The sequence below is a fragment of the Taudactylus pleione genome, unplaced genomic scaffold, assembly GCF_031769625.1.
Source record: "Taudactylus pleione unplaced genomic scaffold, aTauple2 ptg000792l, whole genome shotgun sequence".
NCBI lineage: Eukaryota > Metazoa > Chordata > Amphibia > Anura > Myobatrachidae > Taudactylus > Taudactylus pleione.
This window is the reverse complement of record NW_028285194.1, coordinates 8,647,292-8,666,892: the sequence shown is the minus strand read 5'-3', so window position 1 is coordinate 8,666,892 and position 19,601 is coordinate 8,647,292. Positions and strand designations below refer to the sequence as shown.

The 19,601-nt window shown below is 43.8% G+C and overlaps 1 protein-coding gene across 1 annotated transcript in view; it reads left to right on the top strand.

Moving 5' to 3' along the window:
• LOC148474977 (V-type proton ATPase subunit S1-like protein) overlaps positions 1–19,601 on the top strand; it is a 71,544-nt gene that overhangs the window by 5,726 nt on the left and 46,217 nt on the right. The window contains exons 2-4 of the mRNA XM_088457925.1: positions 9,393–9,439; positions 12,959–13,020; positions 16,692–16,933. Coding sequence (XP_088314051.1) covers positions 9,393–9,439; positions 12,959–13,020; positions 16,692–16,933 — 351 coding nt within the window. The remainder of the gene's footprint in view (positions 1–9,392; positions 9,440–12,958; positions 13,021–16,691; positions 16,934–19,601) is intronic.

Genomic DNA, 19,601 nt, shown 5'->3' with positions numbered 1-19,601 from the left:
TGAACTGCTCGCAGTGCTTGTGGTAGGATTTTCCTACCGCAATCATGCGAACAGTTGAGGCTAAGAGACAACCAAGTGACGTGGCCGATGACGCTGCTTTGTTAATTATGCACACCCTTAAAACGCCCGTTTTGACCGTTTGGCACGCCTGCGTTCGGATCTCCACTCCCCGTTTTCAAGCACCTTCCCCTGTTACCACCCACAAATGCCTCATCCTGTCACTCAAATTAGCAGGCACTCGCTATTTTGCGAACACACGATTTCCGACTGCACTGACTGGTTCGCGCATGTGCATTACGACCCATACGCATGCGCAGATGTGCGAACATCGCTCGGAGCGGCTCTGAATCAGGCCCACTGTGAGAAGCTCTGTTAAACTACTGTACTTACTAAGAAAGGAAAGCCAGGGGCATTGTGGGGAAATAAAAATGTACTTTGGTACATTTTAAGTATGGTGCTCTAAATAATAGGAAAACAAAGTTCTAACATACCATATAATAATAATGTCAATGATGTTACTTGGAGAGGGATTATTTATTGTCAAGATGAATGTATTGGTTGTGGTTTGTTGTAACGGCTTTAGAAACTTGTTATAGATTCCTCATTAAATTGGCCTGCAGTCTTCAATTTGGACATTGATACAAGTCAGTTATCAGGGAATAAACAATTCTATATGTAATAAGATCATTTAATGCTTATGTCTATATTTTTCCCATATATGTCTTGTAAATTGGCACTTCTGTCATTAGAAATGCAAATTAAGAACACCATGCTCTGTAATTATCTATTACCGCTTTTATACCTAAATTCAGAGCCGGCCCTAGCCAATTTGGTGCCCTAGGCAAAATTTTGACTGGTGCCCCCTAGCATATAATCCCACCACCAATATTATTGTTCATACGCGGATGCCAAAAATAACACATTGGTTTATAACTCTTTATTGTTAAAGAAACATGTGTATATATATATATATATATATATATATACAGTCAGGTGCATAAATATTGGGACAAAAAAGTGGGAGGCACATATAGAAACCGTTGTAATTCCTACACCGTTCACCTGATATGGATGTAATTACCCTCAAATTAAATCTGAAAGTCTGCAGTTAAAGCACATCTTGTTTGTTTCATTTCAAAGCCATTGTGGTGGTGAATAGAGGCCAAAATATGAAAATTCGGTCAATGTCCCAATATTTATGCACCTGACTGTATATATATATATATATATATATATATATATATACTGTATATCTATATATATATATATATACACACACACACATATATATATATATTATATATGTGTGTATATGTATATATATATATATATACATGCACACACATATATATCCATATATATATCTATATTTCCATATATATATATACTATATATACATACATATATATACACACAAACACATATATATATATATCTATATATCTATATGTGTGTGTATATATGTATATATATATACATGCACATATATATATATCCATAAATATATCTATATATCCATATAGATATATAGATATATATCTATGGGGGAGATGTATCATCGGCGACATCGCCGATGCGGTACATCCCCCCTCGACTTCGCGTACATACCGCGGTTAATTACCGCGATATGTACCAAGAATATCGCAAAGAACAGCTCTCTCGATGAGAGCTGTCCTTTGCGATGCTGCCGGGCAGAGGGACTTCCGGGTTTAACACCCAGAAGTCCTTCTACTGCTTAATACATATGGGGAATGCGGTAAAACCCCCGAAAACTGCATTTTCGGGGGTTTTACAGCATTTTCGCAGATGATACATCTCCCCCTATATATCCATATAGATATATATATACACAAACACCCAGTATATATATATATATATATATATATATATGTGTGTGTGTATATATATATATATATATGTGTGTATAAATATAGTGTGTATATATATATATATATACATATTTACACATATACAGCTAGATTACACCACCACCCCCTCCCCTCTTATAGTCAGTTACTGTCAGACGCAGCACTGACAAAACCACTCTTTGCCCCCAAGCCTTTCCCCCAGCTAGCCAGCGAAATTTAATGATGCTGTGGCTGGCTGTGCTTTACTGTTATTAGTGTTTACAGTGAGTCTCTGAGTCTTACCTGCGGGTAGCAGCCTGCGTTATTCACAATGGCTGGCTGGGCTGGCTTGTTACTCACGGCGTTGCTCCGCAAAGGCCCATGGGAAGTGTGGCAGCGGCAGGGCATGCGCAGCATGCCCTCCAGTGGTCATCTTAGCTCCTCCTGTAGACTGTCAGAAATTGATATGCAGAAGCTCATTCTGACTAAGGGCCGGGCGGATGCGGATCCCGGTCACATGACCGGCCTGGCCATCCACTGTGCTGCCCGATCGGAGATATCCGATCGCGGCAGCGCACTGGGGGAGAGAGTGGGTAGCTGCGCCGGCTCTGGGATAGGTGGGACTCATGGAAGCAGCGGCTGGCGGCAGGCGGCAGTGGCAGGGGGCGGAAGACAGACAGGCTGAGGCAGCTTCAGAGCTCAGCCCTGGAATGCCCCTAGCATTCTGAGTCGCCTCTAGGCATTTGCTTATAATGCCTATGCCTAGGGCCGGCTCTGCCTAAACTCCGGGTCTGACCTGGAACAGGGTTCCAATCCGGATCAGACCTGGAACTTCCCCGGCGCCGACCCAGGATATTCCCCAGTCGGCGCCGCTCACACTGGAGCCGGGTCTGCAGTGACCCGGCTCTTCCGGCATTGATGTGGACGCTTGGAGATGACGCCATCTACAAGCGCTACTGAAGCCGGCCAATCGGCAGGCATGCGGCACGATCTGGGTAATCGTGACCTGTATCGCGCTGTTTACACTGCAGGGTTTCACGGGTCGTTCCCGTGTTAAACCCTGCAAGTTACCTGGGTTACACTGCCGAGTCACTTGACCCGGGAATCCAACCCTGTTCCCTTTTACACCCAGAAGAAACCTGGGTTAACCCTGCAATAACCCGGGTTTTAGCTCTGGTGTAAAAGGGGTATATTATACAGTATTCTATAAATTAGGGTACATATTTCAGATGGATTTTTGTATTATATTTCACACTTCACCTGAGATCCCTGGCTTGGACTGACCAGCTTTGGCCCTGGTGACCTGGTTATAGGATCTCTTGGCTGTGGCATTACACCCCAGTTGGTTTGGGTCCGGTGCTGGTTTTAAATATAGGGGGACCCCTACGCATTCCCCCCCCTATATTTAAAACCAGTACTAGCCCTGCACTCAGGTGCTGGTTCCTGAATTACAGGGGAACCCTACTCATTTTGTTCCCCGTAATTTTAGGAACAGGACTGGCTGAGCAGTCTGGGGTAGGTTATCCTTTTAGGGGGGGACCCTACATCATTTTTTTTAATAAAAGCACTTTAAAATAGGTACACATGCAGAAACATATACAAATCACACTGATCTGTGTATGTTTCTGCAAAATCTGAATCAGACCCTCAGTCTTTAGTTTGATTTTAGTAAATTTACGAGATGAAAAACATGCCTAAACTCACCCGAGATTGTCATCTCGACCAAACTCGAATCTTAGTAAATTTACCCCTAAATCTGTCTGATATATGTTCAAAGCAGTAATAAATCCTGTTTTTCTTAAAGGGTTTCCAGTACAGAAATAAGCAACAAAACCAACCTTCTTAATGGATAATACAGCCTAATAAGCCGGCCTTGTCTCTTAATAGCACTAATAAGCCTTCCTAACCAGATTCTGCTTAGTGATTAGGGTGATTTGGATAAAGCCCACACATTTCCCAGCTAATGCTAATTGGTTTTTTATGTTAGACCGTCTGTTGTGAGACACACCTTTCTTGTAAGATACATTATGTTTGTTTTTTTTTATCTTAAAATTCCTGTATTTAATTCCTGAAATGAACATCTAAACGTTCATAATGGGACACAATTGTTACAGTTAGCATTTGTGCTCATCTGTGGAATGTCTTAATCAGACTTTCTTTAAGTTCAGAATAAGTATAGAGGCAGCCGTGGATAACGATGGCAGCCGTGTATTATAAGCACTAAGTGTGTTATAACACAAAGTGTAATTTATATAACAGTTAAAAAACAGTTGAACAAACATTGAACAACATCTACAACAAGGTAATTACAATATCATTCCTTACCAGTAGTTTGTGTGTTTTGAAAAAATGTATCAGAAACTTCTATTAATGATCTCACTCCATGGAATCATCTCTAAGACTACTACATCCTTTACTCTCCCTGCAGCTCCTCCTTCTGTACATATTGCTGCCTCATTACTTTTCTCTCCTCTTACAAACACACATGAGCTTTTACATTATCTATACACATTGACAATAACATCCTCAACCTGTCGCCATAAAATACATTCAGACAAACCCCACAAATATATTTATATCTCTCTCCTGTTGCTTCTATTAGCTGGTGACATATCACCAAATCCAGGCCCAACCCACATGCCACACCCACAACAAACTATAAATCCAGCTAACCTCATAAACATTGCATGCCTCCCTTCACCCTCCAAGTCACTAAAATGTGCCTTATGGAATGCACGCTCTGTCTGCAACAAACTAACATCCGTCCATGACCTCTTTATTTCAACCAACCTCAACATTCTGCCAATAACAGAAACATGGCTCACACAATCAGACACTGTCTCCCCTGCTGCACTTTCACATGGTAACCTACACTTCTCACACACCTCCAGGCCTGGCAATTGTAAAGGAGGTGGGGTAGGAATATTACTCTCCCAATCTTTCACATTCACAGTTCTCCCACAGGTACCTTCACTCACATTTACAACATTTGAAGTACATTCTATCAGGACTTTCACCCCTTTCTCTCTGCGAGTTGCTGCTATCTATCACCCACCTGGGCCACTGCAACAATTTCTGGAACATTTTTCAGCCTGGCTCCCTCACTTCCTTTCCTCAGACATCTCCACCATCATTATGGGTGATTTCAATATCCCCATTGACAGTCCACAATCTTCTAAAGCCTCCAAACTACTCTCGCTAACCTCCTCTCTTGACCTCTCCCAATGGACTGACTCTTCTACTCATCAGGATGGCCACTGCCTTTCATTAATGCTCCTTTCCCTCTCTCAGATCACAACCTTATCACCTGCACACTCTCCTCCATTACATCAACCTCAATGTCATTGAAATCAACCAAACCTCCTAAAACCCGCAGAAATATTAATGCAATTAACTTTCAACAACTATCTACCTCTCTACAATAATGACTCTCACTAAGTTCTACATTCACTTCTCATGAGACTGCTGCATCACACCTAAACCAGATTCTAGTAAAAGCCCTTGATGAAGTAGCTCCAGCTACCCATCACACTCCGCGTAGACTTAGACGTCAACCGTGGCATTCTAGCTTAACAAGGCATCTACAAAAACTCTCACGTAAGGTGGAACGTCAGTGGCGAAAGTCTCGCACTCCATGTGACTTCCTCACATATAAGACGATCTACCACTCTTATCGTAATGCTCTGGACACTGCCAAACAAACATATTTCCAATCTCTTATCTCTGCTCAAGCCTCTAACCCTAAGTGACTTTTTAATATATTTAATCTACTTCTTACCCCTCCCTCACCCAAGCCACCTGCTACTATCTGTGCACAAGATCTTGCTTCCTATTTCAAGGACAAAATTGATAATATCCGAAATGAAATGGTATGTTCTTCCTCAGCTAGTGACCTACTCCATTCTCTACCTGAACTCTCTGGCACATTCTCTTTATTTGACCCCACAAATGAAGATTAAATATCTACACTCTTCTCATCCTCCTACTCTATTACCTCTCCGCTAGATCCTAGACCTACACAAATCAGTAAAGCTCTGTCTCCTGTGCTTATCCCAACCCTAACTAAAATCTTTAATCTCTCTCTCTCTACTGGCATCTTTCCATCACTGTTCAAGCATGCAGTGATTACTCCCATTCTGAAAAAACAAAATTCTGACCCTAACACTCTCTCAAATTACCATCCTATCTCCCAGCTCCCATGCCTCTCCAAGCTACTGGAGAGACTTGTCTACACTCGCCTCACACACTTTCTAAACACCCACAACTTATTGGACCCACTTCAGTCTGGCTTTTCGTTCCCAGCACTCCACAGAGACAGCACTGACTAAGGTAGTCAATGATCTGGTCACTGCCAAGGCTAAAGGCCATTACTCACTCCTAATTCTTCTAGATCTCTCTGCTGCTTTTGACACTGTTGACCACTCTCTTCTCGTACAAACATTACAATCCCTAGGTTTTAAGGACACAGCTCTTTCTTGGTTCTCTTCCTACCTATCTGATCACTCTTTTTCTGTTAGTTTTTCTGATTCTGCCTCCTCTTTGCTACCTCTATCAGTTGGAGTACCACAAGGCTCTGTCTTAGGTCCTTTGCTATTCTCAATCTATACCACCTCTCTTGGCAAACTAATCCGCTCTTTTGGATTTCAGTACCATCTGTATGCGGATGATACTGAAATCTATCTATCCTCTCCAGATTTATCACCATCTCTATTTTTCCATGTCACTGAATGTATTTCTGCCATTTCATCTTGGATGTCATCTCGCCACCTGAAACTTAATATTTCTAAAACAGAATTAATTATATTTCCACAGGCCAATAACAGTTACCAATCTGATCTCTTTATCACTGTTGATAACTCAACAATCCACCCCGCCCCACAAGCTCGCTGCCTTGGTGTCATCCTTGATTCTGAACTGTCCTTTGTTCCCCACATTCAATCTGTCTCAAAATCATGTTACATACATCTAAAAAACATATACAAAATTCGACCATATCTCACACAAGACACTGCAAAAACTCTAATCCATGCACTCATTATTTCCCGCATTGACTATTGCAATAGTCCCACTCTGTCTGTCCCTCCATTGGTTGCCGATTTTCTACTGTATTCAATACAAAATACTCTTACTTACACATAAGGCCATTAACCGAATTACACCAACATACATCTCTTCACTCATCTCAAAATATCTCCCAACTCGACCTCTCCGCTCAGCAGAAGATCTGCGTCTCTCATCCTCTCGCATTACTTGCTCCCATTTATGGTTAGAGGACTTTCTTCGAGCTGCACCCACTCTATGGAATGCCTTACCACGCACAACAAGACTTACCTCTAGTCTTCAGTCCTTCAAGCGTTCCCTGAAAACTCACCTCTTCAGACAAGCTTATCAGATTCCAGAACTGATCACATAACCTTCATAGCTTCCATGTCTTATTACATCCCCTCTCACAGTCCACACATAACCTCACATATTGTCTTTCTTTCACATACTCCTGACATTTGGCCGACGTTCCTGTGTGACTGGATCATGCAGCCCACAAAAACTCTGCATTCGGGCTGGACCAAATTGCAATATATAGCACCTATCCTTGTGTATCAATGCCTATTTCCCTATAGATTGTAAGCTTGCAAGCAGGGCCCTCTTACCTCTATGTCTGTCTGTTATTACCTTGTTTTGTTCTATAAATGTTTCCAATTGTAAAGCGCAACGGAATATGCTGCGCTATATAAGAAACGGTTAATAAATAAAATAAATACAAAATAAATAAGGTCAAAAATCCATCACCCTGTCATTGTTGTATAATTCCCAATGAAAATGAATTGTACTTTAACATATTTTGTTTGCAGATATATGTTTTAAATAATACCCCTTTTATACCTAAGTCCTGGATCTGACCCGGATTTGGAACATGGTTCCAGACTGGGTCAGGCCCGGGACAGACCCCTTTTACACTGTTGCACCATCCGGGTTTATCCCTGGGTCGGCGCCGTTTACACTGCACCCGTGTGTAGTGGAACTCTTCTGCTGGCACTTGCAGATGACATCATCTCCAAGTTCCAGGAAATCCGGATCTCCCCATATTGATAAAGGGACGCGAGTTGGACGACCCGGGTTACACGTTTACACTGCAGGGCTACACAGGTCGTTCCCGCATTGAATCCTGCAAGCTACCCGGGTTGGATTACCGGGTCACACGACCCGGGAATCCAACCCTGACCCCTTTCACACTGAGCAGCAACCAGGGTTAACCTGGCAATAACCAGGGTTTTAGCTGTGGTGTAAAAGGGGTATTAGTTTATTTCAAATTGTACATGTAGGGGCAGGTGTTTGTCTTGGCTTATATGCCTAGACTCTAGGTGTATTATCAGGATTCATTACACGTCACGGTGCCGGCTTCCCCTGACTATCCGAGCGGTCAGATGCCAGGTGCGACAGCGGTTGGCGTGCTGAGTAATATCCCCGGGGCCCTGTTGACTTCCACGCAATCCGCCATATCGGAGTTCCCGGAGTGGCGGTCATGGGTGCAGCCAGGGACGCCAAGAGGGGGGGGGGGGGAGCGGGTACTAATTTGCTGGAAGGGCCCGGCGGGGGCCCGGGTCCGGCACCGCTCCCCCCTCTTACATCACAGCAGCCCAGCACGTGCTGCTGTGTGCTGGGCTGCACTGGCAGACTGCTTGCGGCTGCTAAGAAGCAGCCACAGCAGTCTCCTATGCCTGTGAGTGGAGCGTTCAAGCTGATTGCGCCCCCCACTGGTTATGCGCCCCCCTCACCAGCGCGCAGCGCCACTGCAAAACGCTTTTTTTTTCCCGAAAGGGGCATGGCCATGCCTACCGTGATTAGACCATGCCCCCAATTGGAGATGTCACTGGTGAAAACAACCAATGAGTTAGACTCCGCGCCTCTGGTCAGGTCTTGTCAACACACGGAATTAGCCGATGAGGAAGTCGTATGTACTTCCGCTCGTCTACTGCTACCTAGTTACCCCGACTCCCAGTCCTCTTACAGGGAGCCTCAAGGGCCAGGTCGTGACATGTAAAACCCCTAGAGGGAAACAGAGAACATATGGTTTTCGAGGGCAGGTCTCATATCCTATTAAATGCATTTGCCAATTTTATTTGCCTATTTTAAATTTATAGGATTTAGGTTCAATATGTTCTGCAATCTGCATACTGTATGGCAGTGTTTCCCAACCTCGGTCCTCAAGGCACACTTACAGTCCAGGTTTTAGTGAAATCCTTGCTTGAGCACAGATTGTTTAACCAAAATAATTGAGGTACTAATTAAGACACCTTTGCTTAAGTATGGCTATCCTTAAAACCTGGACTGTTAGTGTGCCTTGAGGACCGTGGTTGGGAACCCCTGCTGTATAGCAATAACTGTTTTTAAACTGCAGACATGTAAAAATGATCTTATACATCAGATATCTTCAGGTCTGTCAATATCAACCTAAATTAAAAATGGGAACTGTACATAATTGTTCTAAGTCTGACGTCATAGATCAGTCTTAATTGTATTTCTTTTTTCCTATATTTTTTGTCCCAGGTATAACTTACAAAAAGAATCCGATAAAGAATTGGCTTGGCATTACGGTAATTTTTTTTTTTTGTACAAATTACCACCAAATGCATTCTCATGAACCCAATTGTTATTATTCTGGAAAATAAAAACTTGTGAAGTACAGTCCATCTGCGCCTAGCCTTATGTCTTTGCTAATGTTACGGAAAAAGCACCAGATGGAAACAAGAAAAACAACACATCAAATACCACCTACAGTACTTACTGTTTAAACTATTCTGTGTTTTATTTATCCTCAAGAGCTATATTCATTATGTTAATTATCAGGGTCCACCCGGACCCCGATAATTAACATGCTAACTCGCTCCAAGTGCCAAATGTTTTCACTGCTACTTTCGTAGCAGTGAAACTTAGTCTGACTCGGCAGTGGTAGTGCACCTAAACTTGTAGAAATTAACTGGTGATGTATAGACCCCCTAAATACTGTTTGCCTTAATCTCATACGTGGCCGTAGCAAAGGTTAAAAAGTGTGCATACTGTATAGATGGTTCCCTGCAGATGTGTAACTGAAAGGTGCAAAGTGTGTCCCATTACAAGTATAAGGAGAAGGAAACAATTGTTAGGACCTCAGCGGTGGTGGAGAACTGAAGTCCTTTTATATGGAGTAAAAGGATGCGTGTCTTGCCGGGACCCAAGGAATATATGCCCACTTGATTGTTATCTCATTTAAATAATCCCATTCCCAACCTACAAAAATGAAATCCAGTTTCTGCTCTTTTTTGGAAAACTAGGTGCGCTCATGTGCCTAATCCTCACTTTGCAAGTATGCCCTTGATCCTCAAAATTCCTCCCATTGGTTGGCATAAACAGGGCTGGCTCTAGTAGGAGCCACGCCCTGTGCCGACTGAGGCGTAGGCGCCCGCATTCCGTGTGCGGGGTGAAGGCGCGTGCGATGAAAAGGGTGTGTGACCTAATTAACATAGGCCACGCCCCCTAAATTAAGTTATTTTGGGGCGTGCCCGCATGACACTTCTCCCATGTAACGTCAGGCTGGGGGCGAGCCCAGCACTCCATCACAAGCTGGGCTTCCCACAGCCCTCTCCCTGCACTGAATGAATGCCGCGCGAAGCATCCATGCAGCTTCTCCGGCGTCCGGCACCGCCGCACAGCTGCGGTGGTGGGGGTGCCCAACCTCCCGACTACCCTCGGGACACTTATGCCCACGGATGGAACAGCAGGACAGTGCCCGGAAAGTGGGACTGTCCCGCTGAAATCGGGATGTTGGGAGGGGTGCGCCCTCTATTGGGTGGTGCCCCTGTTCGACCACACTGGTCAAACATGCCTCGAGCCGGCCCTGGGCATAAACATTATTTCCTTCGCAGATGCCCACTTCATGTGCTTCACCTTAAAACCAGGTGCAATCGCGTAAAAGTAGGCAAGAGATGTCACAAAATAGCATTTGTGGTTTAGAAATTCCCTCTATTTTATTTCTGTAGGTAATAAAGCTATTCAGCTAGAGAGCTATGGAATTTAGGGAATTGTTAGGGTTTGTATGTACTGTATGTGTGATTTATCACTGCTTTGTTACTTTGTTTCATTACAGTTTTGTCCTGTTGATTTTTTTTTTGCTCTCAGAACAATCCTTGAAAACAGCATAAAAAATGATGCTAAAGAGAATATGCCTCCAGTGCCTCAAGTGCCTCCATTTACTCATCTTTTTGCCTCACATGCATTAGCTTCCTGTGCAAAGAACAATTGCATCAAATTAATTCTTTAACATCCTGCTTTTTAATTAATGCACATTACAATTATATAGTAATCGCTTCATGTATGGTGAGCCATCTGGACAATTTGTAGTTATTAATGATAGGGTTGCACTGAACAGCAGTGCAATGTTTCTCATCAGACAACATTTCTAATGATTGGTCAAAGCAGCAGGATTGATTTGCAATTGTGACTGGCTCAGTTATGTTACAGTGGAAGTACTATGTGCTGCAATGTCCATTGTCTCGCACCTACTGCCAGGATGCAGATCCCTCTGATCTGATTTGACTGCTAGCAGCAGACTATAGGTTCCACTTCTGCATTGAGCTTGTGACACTTGTGACGCCTGTAATGCGGAAATAATTTATAGCTCCGGGTTGTCTAGGAATCTCCAGATAACGGAACGGTTCTGTGGAGAAGTGGATAACACTAGTTGGAGTCTCAGTATACTGTATACTGTGGAGGATACTGTATGTATCAAGCCTTCTAAAGAGTAGAGAAATGGACAAATGGAGAAATTGACCATAACAGTCAATCAGCTCTACAGTCAATCAGCTCTACTTATCATTTTATGTAATGTATTTGATAAATGGTGCTAGAAGCTGATTGGTTGCTATGGGGAATTCTCCCCTTGTCCTCTCCTCCACTCTTTACAAGGCTTGATATATCTACCATCAGGGAGGATTGAATTATATACTTGGTAATGGAAGGAGTTCCAGGGAGTCAGAATGGGTGATTCTGTGGTGGGAGCAAAGCAAAAAAAAAACAGAAAACAAGTAACCTTATCTGGAACAAACCATTTTGCAATCAAAGAGGAGCAAACACATTTTTTTTGCATGTAGGGTAAATATATGCTTTCTCATGTAGCCCATGAATGCTGGACAGCTTTATGTTTACACTGCAATTTAGATTAGAGTTTGGACACACCCCTCTCACATATAAACTGCAGCATGGTTTTATCCAGGTACAAAGAGACTTTTTTGCTTTGCTTCCAACTCAGAATCAACCCCAGAATGTCCCAGACTCTGATTTTGTCCCAGAAGTATGATCTCCACCTCTGCACCATGGTTTGAACACTTTGCAGACTGCTTCAGTCTGCTCAACATACAGGGAACATTGGCCCTCATTCAGAGCCACTCGCTAGCGGCAGTACGCTCGTTCCGAGCGATGTACGCACAACTGCGCATGCGTACGGATCGTTATACGCATGCGCGAACCAGTCAGTGCGGCCGAAATTCATGTGCTCGCAAAATAGCGAATGCCTGCTATTTTGAGTGACAGAATGAGGCGTATGTGGGTGGTAACAGGGGCAGGTGCTTGAAAACGGGGAGTGGAGATCAGAACGCAGGCGTGCTTAAAGGTCAAAGCGGGCGTTTTATGGGTGTGCATAATTAATACAGCAGCGTCATTGACCACGTCACTGGGTTATTTTATAGCCAGAACTGCTCGCAAGATTGTGGTAGCAAAAACCAACCACAAGAATAGCGAGCAGTTCATACGCTGGTCGATGTACTCGATTAATCTAATAAATAGCGGACATGACGTATGGTGCGAGCGGCCAAGGGGCGTTTTTAACAAATAAACGAGCGTATGTTTTGCTCGCTCGTTCAGACTTAGAGGTGTGAACAGACTGCAATTTGCGAACGGATCATTTGAATAGCCACCCCTTGTTTTTGAACGAACGACCGCAAATAGCGAACGGCTCTGAATCAGGCCCATTGATTGGAATATGTTTGATATGAGATATGAGTATGCTTTTCTAAATGTTTTCCCTATAATCTATATGTGGACCTCCTATATATTACTGTAATGTTTTGTTTTCCTTACAGGTTATGCCAACTTGCATAATACACAACAGGATTATACATTACATCAATCAGCGAACAAAGAGGTGAGAAAGAGACCATACTTTGTGTATATTATGTAATCTGTACTTAGATATCTGTAAATCACAGACTCTGGGCCTGATTCAGTAATGATCGCAAATGCAACTACGTATACAGATCGAGCAATTTGTAAGCCAGTGCGCATGTGTATGAGCTGCACTGCATGTGCGCTGCAATCACACTGCAATTAGGGAGATACAGAGGAATCCATCGCAGAGTGAGTGACAGACTGTGAACATTTGGGGGTGGTGACGGGGGAGTGTTTGGAGAAACGCAGGCGTGCCTGTCCATTTGAACGCCGTTGCTTGGGCGTGCATAAATTAGCCACTGTGATTGCATACGCAGCTTGAGAGGCCAATGCGTGCTAAGAGACTTGCAGTGTCTGCGGCTGGTTAGACTTGGTGTAAATGCTGCGTTCCTGTGCGATGTGCGCCGATGGTACCAATGTTTACGCAGAAGAGGGACATTGGTCGGATATGAGAAAGCAGTAGAGGGTGTCTTTATGCCGGCTGAGCTGTGGCAAGCATTAGCATATTTTCGCTGCTGCGTTCCGTGCAAATTTGCAGCTGCGATCCTTACTGAATCAGACCCTCTGATTGGTGGCTACAAGTTACAGCAGCTCATTTTACACAGTAACCTTTGCATTTGTTTTCAGAAATGTCAGTGACATGAGCCCTGTGGCCACTTTGCACCTTTCTAGTTACCACTGGGTGACTTGCTACATTCTTTGTGTTGACTAGAATACAATACTAAGCCAATTATGGTGGCTGGTATCACTTGCGCCCTGTGCTGCCCCCGAACACATGTCATGTGAGACGATGGGACCGCCAGCAGGAGAAATTTGAGAGCTCCACGGACGCTCCGGACAGCTGTACACATTGCAGGGTGCATGCCCAAAGCGTATACTACTGCAGGGTGCCATTTCAGGTTTCCTTCTAGCCCTAGGCAGAGGTTGTGGGGCAACGATGGTGCCACACTCAGGGCCCTGTGCCCTGGGTGTTGTGCTTTCTTGCACACCCCTCCATACATTCCTGGGGAGGGGTGTGTGAGCGGAGCACATTCAGTCAAGGCAGAGCGCATTCATTCAAGGCCATCGAGACATCAGGTGGACCGTCTGCGCCAAGGGTTTGACCACCCCCCGCTCAGCATGTTCTGTACTGCTCCACCTCTGCGGCTGACCTTGGTCCACCAGGACGGGCCGGATTTAGGTAATCTGTATCCACCCAACCCCCTCCCAGCATCCCTGTATTAATTTGGCCAGTATGCAAAGTGGAGCCCAATGAGGTGGCCACATCTGGTAGCTAGAGGGCAGAGCTGGGTATAGTCTTTTGGCTCACGGACAAAGCTGATCCCAGTCAATGGCAACTCTGCAGTATGCAACCAGCTTTTAACCCACCGTGCATTGGTAAAGTGCTGAGTAGGTGAATCAATGCATCTTGTTTTGTGGGGCAGTGAGGATAGGACATATTAGATTGTAGGGCAGAATTATTGTAATGGTATAAAGGATTATAGAGAGTGCTTTCTAAGGGAGTTACTTGCCTTGCAGTGGAACACATGATCATTTCCATTCTGCCAATAGGCTTGAATGTGGGCACATTATTATGTATTTGATGTTCCCCAGCTCAGAGCTGGCAGACACCATTGGGGTAAATTTACTAACATTGGATTTTGCATTTTGAGTGATTTGACATTCGATTTTGCATTTGTGCCTTTACTAAAGGTCAAATCGAATGTAAAATCGAACTTAAAACCGAATTTTACTTAAATCGAACATCGGAAAAACTTCAATACTTTTACATGGACCAACACATAAATACCTTTTTTACTGTTATTCAATTTGAAAATGAACACTAAATCGAACACCAAATCGAACTTCAAATCAAAAAATGAATAGACCTGCTTCATGCTTTCGATTTCAACATGAGCAGGTCTGATTGACACAGATACATGCATATATCAGTGAGATGCATGCATGTATCTGACAGTAAAATGGTTAGAAATAGTTCAATTTAGATAAAAAATGACGTGGGGTCCCCCCGTAAAACAGAACCAGCCCTGGACTTTTCATAGCCAGATCTGGTTGTCTAAGTACAGGGAACAAAATACATAGGGTTCCACTGTACTTAGTACAACCAGCACTGGGCTCTGGGAACCAGTCCTGCTTCTGGAATTACAGGGGAAAAATTATGTAGGGCTCCCCTGTAAGCTCCAGAACCAGCACCGGACCCTTTCTAGCGGAGGACTGATGCCACAGCCAGGGGAGCCCTTTCACCGGGTCTCCCAGCTGCAGCATCAGCTCTGACCGCTAGTCAACCCAGGCCATGGATCCCTGGGGAGTTGGGGCCCCCCAATAAAGTATGCCCCCCTCTCCAGGGCACCCCTGGCATAGGCTGATAGCCCGGAGCTATCCCCGCCACCCCTGGGCGGTGGGTGGCGAGTTGATAGTGTAAGTGTAGTGTAAAGATAGATAAGTGTTAACATTGTCGTTACAATAAAATTGCAGGTCCCAACAAACCTACTTTGCATGCTGGTACTTGGGGAACCACAAGTACCAGTATGTGGGACATTAAGGGCCCACTGGTACCTGTAGTTCACCTGTAAAGTAATGTTTAAATAAACACAAGATACACACACCGTGACAATAAAGTTTTATTACATACACACACACTCACACATACTCACCTACATTACCTGGAGTGGTCCCCTTGTCCCTGTAGGTATCCAAGGTCTTCTTAAACCCCCCCCCGAAAATCCTGATCCATGCAACATGTAACAACCAGGATGGTTGTTACTTCCCGAATTAAGTGCTCAGACGTGGCTTCTGCCTTTGTAGAGCTGTATCTGCGTGTTCATTGGCTGAGAGTTCAGCCCCGCCTCTCTCAGCCAATGAACGGCTCCTCCATTGAAGTCAATGGTGGGAACCGCAGAATAAACTTTAGTTACCCTGTGGACCTCCATTGACTCTACAAAGGCTAAAGCCGCATTTGAGCTCTTCATTCGGGAGATAACAACCATCCTCGTTGTTATCTGTTGCGTGGATAGCGTTAATTCGTTTTTTATTTTAAGAAGACCATGGATGCCTACTTTGGAACGAAGAGGACAGATCCAGGCATAGGAGAAGGTGAGTATGTTTTTTTTTTCACAGGTACCATATGTAATTTCTACTGGATAAGGGGACCGATGCTACAGGGATACATAGGTGAGTATGTGCACATGTGTGTGTACATGTGTGAGTGCATGTATGTTTAATAAAATTGTACTGTGTACAGTGTGTGTGTCCTGTGTTTTTTTAATATTGCTTTTGCAGTGGAACTACAGGTACCAGCGGGCCCTTAATGCCTTGAATGCTGGTACTTGTGGTTCCCCAAGTATCAGCATGCGGGGGAGGCTTGCTAGGACTTGCAGTTCCACAGACAAAGACAATATTTAAAACTATATAAAATGCACTTCACTTAAACTATCAAGGGTGGTGGGGATAGCCCCGGGCTATGAGCCTAGGCCAGTGGTGCCCTGGAGAGGGGGACCCCTTTATTGGGGGGGCCCCAACTCTCCAGGGATCCCTGCCCTGGGCTGACTAACGGTCAGGGTTGATGATGAGTGAATTTTTAACCTGTATAGTATGAATATTTTATATATTTATTGTGTTGGTTGTAAATAACATATTTTTTTAACGCAGGGCTTATATCACAATATAGTAAGGAAAGATACAATGACCGGAGAGTGGCTGTATGGAAATGACTTGCTTCCCGGAAGTGCTATTAATGTCACAGCAAATGGCAACACATGTATTCTTTTTGGATCCAAAAGAATAATAATCAGATTTAAGAATCAAACTCAGCTGGACCTGACAAATACAAATTTCAGTCTGCATAATATTGTGGATATGGAGGAATCAAACTGCAATGAAGAAAACTCCACGTAAGCAAGTATGCATTAAAGTTCCATAAACTGAAAGTGAATGTAGAAAATATAGGAAAGATCAGTTTGTGCTTCATCCATTTACATGTTGACGTATTTGCAATGCACAAAGAACACTCCAGATGGCTGTACAGGCTGCATGTGCGGAGCGTCCTTTGCAGCAGAGCTACTGGCTGCAGAGTGCCATTCTAGGCACCCTGCAAACCAAATGCAGGTGCTGTGGGACAGCAATGGTGCCGCCCCCATTGCCCTGTGCCCTGGTTGATGACACCAATTGCATACCGCTAGTTATGGTCCTGTTGTCCATCATGGATATGAAGCTAATAAAAGTGATTCTCCATTTTGGGTAAGAGGACAGCTGCATATAGTCAAAGAACCAGGTAGCCAATGAAGGCGACTTAAAGATTACGGGATCCAATCAGAATGTCAAACACCAGAATGTCAACAGGTTCTGAATGTCAACAATTAGAATGCTGACACAGAATTTAGGTCGATAAGCAATATGTCAACATATTCATAATGTCAACATACAGTTTGGTAATTTTTATGATGAGGGTTGGGCTAAAATAAGCAAAAAAGAGTATGTTGATATTCTGGCATCAACATGTTTAAATGTTGACATTATAGACATGTCAACATTTCTGAATGTCGACATATTGTTCATCGACAAAAAGTCCACGTCGACATTCTGAATGTGGATTTTTTCTACCACACCCAAAACTTACTGCAGGTGGTTAACTATATAGATGTGGAATAAAGAGGGTATATGGGGATGCGGTTAATATCCCGATGATTGGGATGATGGCTGCTGAATATCCCGGCACCGGAATCCTGATCACCAAGAAGAGACCGGTGATGGAATCCCGACAGCACTTTGGATGCCGGCGCCAGAATTGCGGCAGCCGGCATCCCAATCGTAAGGACACTGAGGATCAGGTTGGGCACCCCCCCGTGAGTGTTAGGGTTAGGCTGCAGGGAAGGGGGGTTAGGCACCACTGGGGGGAGGTTAGGGTTAAGCACTCCCTGAGCATTAGGTTTAGGGTGCGTGAAGGGGGGGTTAGGTTTAGGCATCTCCCGGGGGTCTAAGGGTTAGGCCTCCCCCTGGGAGTGTTAGAGTTAGGCACCACCAAGGGAGGGTTAGGGGGGAGGACAGGTGTAGGGTTAGACTACTTACCTTCTCCTGTCGGGATCTCTCCTCATCTGGATTCCACTGTCAGTATTTCACCTGGTGGCTGTTCGGCCACTGGGATATCATACCCAACCCGGTATATGAATATATGTATTGTAAATGAACCTTGTTTCCTGATGCTACTCTCCCTACCTGTTTTCACCTGTCTTTATATATACAACATGCAAAACAGCTTCAAACATGGATTGTTTTGCTTACATTCATTAAACCTCCTGCTATCTCCAATTGTAGTCAATGTTGTAGAATGAGCTACAAGCCTGGTCTTTAGATATCCTACAGTAGATAGTAATGTTTATCTACATGAAGATATTCTTGGGTCTTTCAAGCTTCTGCTGTATTTGTGTATATATATATATTTGGTACTCCAGTATGAGTACTTACCAGCTGTAGCTCTCACACCAGTTGGCATTATTGACCCACTAACTGATAGAGATGTTTCCTGCAATTCACTGAACCCAAATAATGAATTAAATGTAGGATAGGAATCTAAGCAGCTGGTATAATAACCAGATAGGAGAAGGTGACAAAGAAAAATCACTCTGAGCAAGCCCAGAGTAGAAGTTGCACACATATATACATCTATGAACATTTGCATGATACTTGCGCCTGTTTGAGTGTGTAGAGGTAGGGTTGGAGTGTGTAGAGGTAGGGTTGGAGTGTGTAGAGGTAGGGTTGGGAGTGAAGGGATGACTTATGTAGACAGAGCACAGTAAGGATGTGTTCATGTAATTGAGAATAGATGCATATTGTGTATTATATGTGTTGTTGTTTTTTGTGGAAATTACACCCAATATGCTTCCAGCTCAGCATCAGACCATTAGAATATAATGAAACCATGTGCTCATACACAATACTTTTGTGGAGTTCCTTATACAAAGAGGTCGACTGTAAGGTGCAGTTATCAGTATTAGTGTAATATACAGTATATGCACACCTTGTTAATAATTCACTTACAGTTTAATCTCCCTGTATTTGAAACACACAATAAACAACAGTCCATGCAGGGGATTTGAACCCCAGACATCATGTACCAGTCAGACACTTAACACATGAACTATTTGCTATTCTGTAGCAAGCCTATTAATTCCAACCATAAGTAAGCTAGTTGTAATTCTTAGCTTAGACCACTAGAGACACATCTACAGATGTGTCCGGCTACATCTTTGCTCATTGTCGTGGCATGAGAATAGTGTGGCATGGTGCCGTAAGGAGCAGTGAGACTTGACAACATCCATTGCATGCAATACACAGCTTCAACGCTGGGTGGCCAGTGCTCCACTGAATAAGTGTCAATACAGTGTAAGTGGTGAATAATACAGCAGTGCATGGATACAGTATGGCACTACAGAATACAATAGAACAGTAAGCCCCAACAGGTGGACCAATCACATACTGTACAGTATTGCAGAGTGTAAACTGACTTTAATACAGTATATAGTACTGTAGTAATTCTTCATGGCAGGCTAGTTCTGGTAGTGA